Genomic DNA, 10,839 nt, shown 5'->3' with positions numbered 1-10,839 from the left:
TATATAATCTTTAGGTATTGGAAAAAAGGTCCAAAATATATCTAAAGTTTGACGAAATTTGTTGTAATACACCTTAACTTTGCGGGGTTTTCTATGACACTCATCGACTATTTATTATCGTATTTTTGTAGCATATATTTACTTTCCTGAACCACTACGTGAATACACGCACACTGAGTGCATGATGGTCTGAAGTGGTTGAGGTGGACAAATATATGCCATAGAAATACGGTAATAAATAATTACAGGGGATCATAGGAGTACTCCCGGAAAATTAAAAGCGTATTACAACAAATATCATCAAAGTTATAAGTTATATTCCATACTCTTTTCCCTTAAATATTTGTGTTGTTATAAATCGATTTAATTATGGAGAGGGGGGACTAGGGAGTAGCTAAGATGAAATGCCATAGACAAAACATCCCATGTTCACTTTTTCTCTTCCTTCATTGAAAAAACGCTCATAAAAATCCTTTACTTTTCATTTTCTGTAGCTAGGGTTTGCAGTATAGTTCATTTTCTTTCACAATTTTGGTTGGCTCAATAGGACAGAAAAGAGGATCCAATAGTTAGCCAAGAGAAGAAAGTTGGGGAAGAAAAAGAAAAAATAAATAGGAATGGGTAGAGGAAGAGTGGAGTTGAAGAGGATAGAGAACAAGATAAATAGGCAAGTCACTTTTGCTAAGAGGAGAAATGGATTGCTTAAGAAGGCTTATGAACTTTCTGTACTTTGCGATGCTGAAGTTGCTCTTCTCATTTTCTCTAATCGCGGCAAGCTATATGAATTCTGCAGCTCCAATAAGTAAGATCTGAAATATTTTGACCTATTTGAGCTTGTTTTGGTCATCATTTCTATGTGTACTTGTTGGATCTTGTATAATACAAAATTAGGTTTTTAGTTTTACATGATCTAGCTAATAGGTCTTAGCTAACTTGACCAAGAAATCTGATTATATCTTATCAAAGATGATCTGTTACCTTTAATGGATCAGAGACATCTTCTTCTTTTTTTCATTTTTTGTATGGGTATAAACTAGGACAACCTAACAAGATAAATTATACTCCTAACGAAGCCATGTTCATAAATAAATAAAACGTGTAGATCCTAAGCTCTTTTTTTTTCTAACCTTTCTTAGTGACTCGAACCCAGAGGTGCTTACTATTCGAGCGACTCTCTCTTGTCAGATCTTATTTTTAACAAAAACAGTACCATATTCAGTATAATCTCACAAGTGGTGGTTTCTACGTATAGATCCTTAGTTTTAAACCTTGGAAAATCTACTTTACATGGTTTAGATCGATCATATATTATTGACAATCTCATCTTAGAATTAAAAGGGTGAAGGGACAGAATATAGTCAATTATCGTGTAGATCTGAGTAATAACCAGGTAAAACAGTGTCTCTTCGTCGTTAATTCTACGTTTTTTTGGTGATGACAAAAAGAACTGATCTGATAAAGTGATCATTTTCTTGCAAATTAGTCTTCAAGATGTCTTACTGTAAATTCCCTTTTACCTCTGTGATTTTAGACATTTTTGTGTTCTAAAATATAGGACATATACAATTGCCCATCGAGTATTTCTCTGTGCTTCATAAAGCTGCATGCTTTAAAATTCACAACTAAATAAAGAGTTTTAATGAAGCTTGGTAAATACCTTTTTGGTAATATAATATCATAATTTTCTTTAAAATTCAATTGTCATTACCTGGAGTTTCATAAGGGATTCTGATCTTCATCTCAATTTAAAAATTAGCACCCCTTGACCAAACCTATATATGAGTTTTGACATGTCTAATTTACAAGACACTTAGGTTTCTGGAAACTGTTTTCAATTTTTTCATGTACGGTTGTTGAAAAGTTTTTAGAAATATTTTCTTTACGAAAACAAATTCCTTGGAAAAATGACTTTCACAGTGAAAGTAGAGAAAACAAGTTTAGCAGGTCCCGGCCCTCCAACACATACACCTCACCATCACCCCACGCCTCCGAACCCCCATCCCCACCACCTCACATTCCTATCCCCACTCACCTCCTTTAATTTTTATCTAGATTATATAAGGATAATATTTTATGCTTTTGTACCGAACCAAATTAAGCAAATAAGTAAGACACGACCTACTTATTTTTCTGAAAAACATTTTGCATGGAAGAAATTTTCTCTTCATACCGAACACACCCTAACTGTCCTTCATCAACTCAGGTACTTGGCTTAGTACCTTGTGATGACTTGTCTATTTCCTAATTGGCATGCATGGTTTGTTTTTTTAATGAGTGAAACAAATTTCCATTTAGATGTCATTTGAGTTGTGACTTCTTTAATGGAAAGACATGTAAATTTAGCACGTATAGTACTGGAAACATGATGTAGTAGTCAAAACTTCAGTGTTATAGCAATTGAGTGGCCTTCAATAGCTTATAAAGCTCGCTAAACAGTGAAGTTATTTATATCGTTAATGTAAAGAATCATCAGATCATTTAAAAGTTATTTACACTAAAGCCTTCTTAAATTGATTTTTAATCTTAAAAATAAAACAGATTACCTGCTACAACAAGTAATATAATATACCTGATGAAGGAGCTCAGAAATTAGTAGTAACATTTACTTCATCTCTCCATGTATTGGAAATAATTTGTAACTGTTCTTCAAGAAGGATTAGGGTAGTTTGTAGCTAGATGCAGCTCCCCCAAGTCAGCTCTCTACTCTTGCCCTTAGAATATGAATAAAAAAATGTCCAATTGGTTTACAAAAATTAAAATTATTTGCACTGTTTGTATATATATAAAAGTTAATCCAAATAATTTTATAAAGAGCCGAATCTGGATAGATCTAGAAATATATTTGACCTTAGCTTAGATAACTCATCTATATTTTTTCCTTAATTAACTCTCGAATGTATTCTTCAAACCAGTTTAATGTCTTCATCACGTTTATAGTTTGTATGCAAGGTCATAACTCATACGTATATAAAGTTGGCAAAATGGTTAAAAAATTGAGAAACCATCTAATCCTATACATTAGATATGGGTCGGGTAACCGGATTTTTTTAAATGGATCAAATACTATCCACTAGGAAAGTGGATATTGAGAAGGATAATATGGGTAATATCCCATTTGTATGTTTGTTAATTGTTATTTTCAATATGAGTTCTTACTTTTTTGGATTCTCGTCTTATTTTGGCTTTTCCCCTTGTGCCTCATCGTCTGAATATTTCTATAATCATAAAATAATCTGGATATTTTTATAAAATATGAATGGATCAGATATTTTGTCCGTGTTAAATATGAATCCTTATAGGATTTAACTCATTCTCGATTCGCCCATATTCATCCAATCAGTTGGGTTTTCGACTCCTACATTATGTATATATAGGTTAGTCTTAGTGGGTCGTTGGTTCCACGTGTTATCTCATTCTACGGCATGTTATTGTCGTCGCCATATTCCACGTGTCATGACTTAATCATCATGATCTCTGCCTCGCTGCGGCTCAGCACCTCCGCCCATTTGTGATTTGCCCATATTATATATATTCATCCATCCAACCAGTTGGTTTGCCACTCCTAAGTTATGCTTGTCCTTACCTTTATATATAAATGTGCACGTGTATTAAATTGTGGTGTAAAACATCGAGAAAGCTAACGATTAATAGTAACTATTTTCTTTAATTTCTCCTGTGCATGCATCAGCATGCTCAAAACACTTGATAGGTACCAAAAGTGCAGCTATGGTACATTGGAAGTCAATCGATCAATCAAAGATAACGAGGTAACAAAAGCTAACTTCATTTCTTGATCAACTCTTTTACAAAGAAATGAAAGACGTATGATTTTACCACAGACTAAATTTTGTAATATGGTCGCTTTAATTTTTGACATGACTGTTATTGCTTGATCACAACATCTATTTTTTTTTTCGCGAAAAAGCAAGCAAGATATTGGTTTTATGTTTGCCAACTTATCTTGATCATCTTGTGAGCCATTGCAGCAAAGCAGCTACAGGGAGTACTCGAAACTCAAAGCCAAATATGAGTCACTGCAGCGATATCAAAGGTAATAATTAATTAACTAGCTAGTTAACCTTAATCATGCTACTACTTAAATTATGTTTTATATATACAAGGATGTATATCTTGTATACTTGATAAGTTATACTTGGACATATATTCTTTGGCAGACACCTTCTTGGAGATGAGTTGGGACCTCTTACTATAGATGATCTTGAGCATCTTGAAGTTCAACTTGATACTTCCCTGAAGCACATTAGGTCCACCAGGGTACGTAAGTTTATTGCTATAAACATAAATCAATAAATTGTGTATCATATTATTATAAGAAAATAATAAGAAATTTTTGGATCCTCTTAATTCAAGTATTCTAATTAATTAATTGTATCTTCTGGCTGCGCTGCTGTATAGACACAAATGATGCTTGACCAGCTTTCTGATCTTCAAACTAAGGTAACACTCATTTGATTCCCATATTTATGTGCTTAACTCAATGTGATGTATGTGTTACATAATGAATTTAAGTAATTAAGGTAATTTTCCATTAATTTATAACAGGAGAAATTGTGGAATGAGGCTAACAAGGTTCTTGAAAGAAAGGTAGGTTGCCATACACGTGATAATCACTCTTTTTCTAGCTCAACATATATATCTTGTATTTTAATAACTAGTTGTTGTATTCAGATTGATTTTGTTAGAATATCACTTTGTGTTTGTTTTTCATGAATTTATAATTAGCTAAGACGTTAAATTAAAGTAATTCTATTGAAAGAGTCCCGCATTAATATTGGCCCTTTAAAGGATCGGTGGTCTCCTTATAGTGGTGGAGCCATCTTATGCCGACACCCTTTCATCAAGAAACTATACTGTTTAGCTAGGTTAATATTTTTGTTTAATGAATAAATAATATATGTTGAAACCCTATAGTAAAATTTCTGGCTCCGCCACTGTCTCTGCCCTTAGGTAATCCTTCACTCACGATCGAGCTAGTTTTTGGGGTTGAGTTAGACCTAAGATCTTGTCTTTATAACTCTTCTTATTTACCTAACCACACGTACACTGCTGTAGTGCCATTGAATTTCATATAATTTGTTAGCAGATGGAAGAGATATATGCTGAAAACAACCTGCAACAACCATGGGGAGGTGGTGAGCAAGGTCTCACTTATGGTCAGCAGCAACATCCTCAATCTCAGGGTTTCTTCCAACCTCTTGAGTGCAACTCTTCCTTGCAAATTGGGTAAATTCTACCCTATTCATTAATTATATATGTTACTTAATTATGAGCAAAAACTATTGGTGATTTGGAAAAAAAAAAAAAAGCAAACTAATATCACTAGTGATACCAATGAGAGTTTCACACAATTAGTATGGTTATTTCCACTGATAAACTAAGATTCTTTGTGTTGATTAATGACAGGTATGATCCAATAACAACTTCAAGCCAAATAACAGCAGTAACGAATGCCCAAAATGTCAATGGTATGATACCTGGTTGGATGCTGTGAATCAATGTCCCTAAAGAAGTCCAGTCTGACTTATCTTCAGCATTGCATAAAAGCTCTTGAAGTACTATATTTTAATAAAGGAAAACTTCTGTTCTTTTTCTAATTTTTGAGACAATTTTATGGATAATACTAAACTCGAACTATGTTTGCTTTGATATGTTTATTACTAATATCATAAGATGGATGTTGCTCAAAGATGACGATTATATATCCTGTTCTGTGAATTCAGTTTCTTTAATTTTGGGTGTGTGATCAGTACTAAGGAAAACATTTTTAAAATTCTTTCATCCTGGATGGTCAAAATTTTTAGTAAATGTTTTCTTTAGAAAAATAAGTTTCTTGAAAATGAAAAATATGACTATTCTAGTGAAAACAGTTAAAATAAGTTTCACAAGTAGCATACTAGCAATTTAGCATGCATCCATATTGATTGTGTGCTCTCTCCATCCTACAACACATCTCATCTTCATTCTTGAAACTCCCATCCCCACCATTCGATAACCCCACCTTCACCTCCTATTTATCTAAATTATATACGAGATAATGCTCTATTTCATCCTTGAACTATACCCAAAACGGTTGAGACACACCTCAACTTAAAGGGGTTCTATTACTCCCTGAAATAATTAAAAATGTAATTTTAACACCCTTAGTGCCTATGTGGCATATACGTGACACATACGTGGCACAACACACTGAAGGGTCCACGTAGGCACATGTGTGTGCCACGTAGGCATTAAGGGTGTCAAAATTACACTTTTAATCAGTTCAGGGGTAATAGGACCCCCGTTAAATTGATGTGTGCCTCAACCGTTTTGGATATAGTTCAAGAGTGAAATAAGGTATTTTCTCATTATATACAAATGATCTCAGAATAGTATTTTTGCTTAGGTTACGAACATAAGCACAATTTTTTTTTTGGAAACTCCAGGAAAATCCGCAGCCGCTACACCCTCTGCCGTAGCCTCTGCCCTTCGGGTGAGCACGTTGTGATGAGCACTGTGTGCGCACTGGATAAACCCCTCACTATGCAATAGCTCGCAAACCACACAGGAGATGTAAACCGCAATAGGTAAACCCCGTGCGACGAGTTTGATTGAGAAGACATTAAGGGTGGATCGAACCCGCGACCTCCTATGTTTTTCCTATGTTTCTAAATAGACATTTATTCTAATTATTCTAAAAGTTTATGTTAAATCATTTTCTCGTGATTTGGCTTGGAAATTACTCGCTTTTAACTGAACCATAGGTTCTTGTTCTTTACAAAATTAGTAGTTTCCTCTGGTGACTTTATCTTATATGAATTTTGTAAATTGTTTATTATAAGTTGTAGCAATATTTTTCTGTAATTATTAAATTAATATTTTAATTGCAAATTATAGCAATTTTTTAAAAATTGATTGAATTTTCTTTTTTTTTTTTTAATTTTTTTAATACATATATATTAATTAAAATCCCTCCTAATTTTTTGTGTATCCTCCCCCCCCCCCCCCTCCTTTGTCTATATTTAGTTTTTAAAAGAGATAATACATAAATATGACCCTAAACTTGACACCAAATTATAACTTTGATCTTAAACTTTTGATAGTGTACAAATAGGACCTTTAACTACTCAAAACCTGAACAAACATGACCGCTGATTTTGCAACCTCATGCATGAGTTTCACTCGTGCCTCCGTAGAAAGGTAATTCAATCACACGGTGCCACGTTGTTAAAAGGGCTGATTTAGAGGGAGGTCATATTTGTGCAGTTTTGAATAGTTAAATGTCATATTTGTGCACTGTCAAAGTTTTGTTTTTTGTGTTAAAACGACGTCGTTATTATTATTATTATTATTATTATTATTATTATTATTATTAATTATTTATTTATTTATTTATTTATTTAGCAGCCCCACTATGTGGAAATATATTGGATTTGTTGTTGTTGTATTTATTTCTATAGCACAACACCTAACTTTTTTTTTTAATTTACTTTTTGTGTTAAAACGATGTCGTTATTATTACTATTATTTATTTATTTATTTATTTATTTCTATAGCAGTAACACCTAGCAGGGATCGAACTCGCGCAATAGGCTGAAGCAAGCACCCAAGAAAAGTAATTAACACCACCGGGCTATCTAAGTGCCTTATTTCATGTGGTTCAACATTAATATACGTACATAAATATAGATTTTCTACCTTATATATACAACGTAATTTTTTTCCGAGGGGGTCGGGTGAACCCATGGCAACCACGTAGGTCCGCCCCTGCGTGAATTTAATAACATTTTAATAACATTAATTTAATAACATTTTAATAACGTTAATTTAATATACTACTACTATTATCCTTAATAACGTTAATTTAATAACGTTTTATTAAAACTATAATTTTTTTATTATTAGTATAGTTTCGTATTTAATTTAATATTTAAATAAATTATATTTAGATATATTATATAACTTACATTCGCCCTATGCTTTATAATATATATACATACTCGCGTGATTTTTTCGTATGAGGCTGACCCACCTAATTAATAAATCTTCAATATTGCTCTTTTGCCGCAATAACAAAAGAAATTAGATGCTATTTTCATCTTTGAGCTGAAAATAATTAAAAAATAATAGTGAAAAGTCATTTAAAGGTCATATTTGCGCACTGTCAAAGTTATAATTTGGTGTCAAGTTTAGGGTCATATTTATGTATTATGCCCTTAGATTTTAAGTTGGATGTGCCCAGTTTTGCGTGTTGAGCACGCGTTTTGCCACGTAGGATCGGAAGTCATATTTGTGCAGTTTTGAATAGATAAAGGTCATATTTGTGCACTGTCAAAGTTTAAAGTCAAAGTTATAATTTGGTGTCAAGTTTAGGGTCATATTTATGTATTATCTCTTTTTTTGAAAAAGGAAGATAAATGTCCTTGTAACGCCTCAATTTTCTGAACCGAAATGCTACAAAGTGCTCATGACCCCGAAGGACCACAAGCTAACCCATGACTGATATCTGTACATGTAAATTGCATAATATCTCATAAAATATGCGGAAACATGAACTGGATACATATCTGAAAAACATGGTATAACAATACCAAAAAGAAAAATAAATACTGAAGTCTGAACATCTAATCTGACATCTAGTCCGAAAACCTCTAACTAAACTGAATAAGGAGTTGAAGGAACATGTCTCCAACTAATTCCATGAACTAAAAAACTAATCTGAAATACTGTAATAAAGTAATAATAATATTGTCCTCGAATGAAGAGGAGCACTGACTGCTGAAATCTGCAATGCTACTGCTGCTCTGAAACTCGTGCCTCTGTACCTATGGCGTCAAATAAAATACCATCGTCAGTACGACTGAACGTACTGAGTATACGAGTGAGGTAGGCTAAATGCAAAGGGTTTTATATGCATGAACAATGCTGACTGATATGAATGTGAGAATACATACATACATACATACATAACTGCAACTAAACTCGTGGTGATACTGACTACTGAGTCTGAATATTGACAACATGAGTTTACTAATGCTGAGATATTGAATGACTGAGTTTAGATGTTGAGATACTGAATTACTGAGGTACTGATATTGATATGTAATTTACTAATAAGTGAGGAACTGATACTGTATTACAGAATACTGGGAGACTGATACTATATTACTGATAAAGGAATGATTGTTTCTGATTCTTATTATGAAGAACTGATTTGATTGACCGTATATAACAGTCCTGAAACTGAGCTCGTGATAACATGACTACTGAGTATGAATACTAATGACATGTATTTACTGATAACATATCATGAATGATAACTGAATTCTGATAACTGATATATCTGATAACATGAGTTCTGATAACTGATAGCATGAATGACTGTATCTGACAGTCCTAAGTCTGATGGAACTAGCTGAGTTTCGTACTGTATCTGAGTTGACTGTGTGTGACAGTCCTGATATCCTGAAGAGCTATCTGATTTTTTTTACTGAGACTAATACTGAAACTGTGGGAAGTAGTTATCTAATCGACATACCCCAAATACGCTATAATAGCTAAGCTGGGGTCCAATCTCTGCCCTGATTGGAAGGGTGTCAATACCGCGCCACTAGTAAGGATAAGCTGTGAGTGACCCTCATCTGGCAGGTACTCTAATGAGAACAGTGGGAACCCTCATCTAACAGGTTAAGCCACCTTATCTACCCTCAACTGACAGGTATTGATGTCTCAACCTATGCTGGCTACATAGTTCTGGAACGAAAGGACTGCTTCTAAGAATCACACCCTCTACTGGCAGGTGAGTTCCCATCCTTGGGTTCGCTCGGTGCTGAATCCTACTCCCAACTAAATGACACTGAACTGATTATACTGAACTGATTTCCTAGTTCATTCTAGAATTAACTGAACTGTTACTGATTGTTCTGTTTAATTGAACTGAACATGGACTGAGTTTATTGAGTTCCGATGACTAGCGAAACACTACTGAATTCTGTTAACTGACTAAATGCTATTGAGTTCTGTTAGCTGACTGAAGTCTACCAAACATGGCTTGACTGAGAGTATCGTGAAAACATGACATGGCTCTAAGCACACAGCTATATTTTTCGGGTACGAATACCCCCAGGACTCGATGGAAGAAAACTGACATGACTTGACATATAAGAGTACTTGACCAACATTAACAATCCATAATATAGCATCTATGGGGAATTCATAAATCATGTGGTTTTCATAACCTTTTCATATAGCTAACATCATGGTCAATTCTAATATCATGACAAGCCAACAACATATTCATAGCACATTAATAGCATAGAAATCATCTTGATCAAGTAGACATGGCATAACTTAAGAGACATGGCAAAATCTTGGAGCATAAAGACTAGGTACTTGATCATCATTTATTCGTTGAGATCACAAATAGGTCAAAGTGCTCAATTCTTCTTCACTTAGGCATTTTAACAAACACCTTGCATGCACTATTTAGGGCATAGGCCTAATGATCAATTTTATACACCATAACACCATAATTAACTCAATTCCACCAATATTCACAAAATATCATGGTATCATGAACAACATGTAAAAATTCGAACTTTATTCACACAACATGGAATTCACGTGAAATCATAAAACATGGAGTAAGGACTTGTTAATTGAGCACTCTTAAATCATGAAAACATGATTATGTCTAATTCTAGGCATTTCGTCGAACACCTTGCATGCACACTTTATGGCATAGGTGTTCTTAATAATTTAGTCATCTTAAACCACCCAATTTCATGGGTTTTAACTACAAGCACACATACTTCATGAGAATCACCCTAAATTAACATCTTG

The 10,839-nt window shown here is 33.7% G+C and overlaps 1 protein-coding gene across 3 annotated transcripts; it reads left to right on the top strand.

The window, feature by feature from the left end:
* The first annotated feature begins 336 nt into the window (after positions 1 to 336).
* LOC107860422 (agamous-like MADS-box protein MADS2) lies at positions 337 to 6,908 on the top strand. 3 transcript variants are annotated; one of them, XM_016705784.2, is made up of 9 exons: positions 344 to 802; positions 3,689 to 3,767; positions 3,987 to 4,051; positions 4,176 to 4,275; positions 4,417 to 4,458; positions 4,564 to 4,605; positions 5,105 to 5,244; positions 5,425 to 5,486; positions 6,444 to 6,908. In XM_016705784.2, the coding sequence occupies exons 1-9, from the start codon at positions 618 to 620 to the stop codon at positions 6,503 to 6,505; spliced, it is 777 nt and encodes a 258-aa protein (XP_016561270.2). In that variant the 5' UTR covers positions 344 to 617; the 3' UTR covers positions 6,506 to 6,908. The 3 variants fall into 3 exon arrangements, with proteins under 3 accessions (XP_016561272.1, XP_016561270.2, XP_016561269.1); XM_016705783.2 differs by lacking the exon at positions 6,444 to 6,908 and having other exon boundaries at positions 346 to 802; positions 5,102 to 5,244; positions 5,425 to 5,707; XM_016705786.2 differs by lacking the exons at positions 4,564 to 4,605; positions 6,444 to 6,908 and having other exon boundaries at positions 337 to 802; positions 5,425 to 5,707.
* Positions 6,909 to 10,839: the final 3,931 nt, after the last annotated feature.

This window comes from Capsicum annuum, chromosome 2 (assembly GCF_002878395.1).
Source record: "Capsicum annuum cultivar UCD-10X-F1 chromosome 2, UCD10Xv1.1, whole genome shotgun sequence".
Taxonomy (NCBI): domain Eukaryota; kingdom Viridiplantae; phylum Streptophyta; class Magnoliopsida; order Solanales; family Solanaceae; genus Capsicum; species Capsicum annuum.
This window is presented reverse-complemented; position numbering and strand designations above follow the sequence as displayed.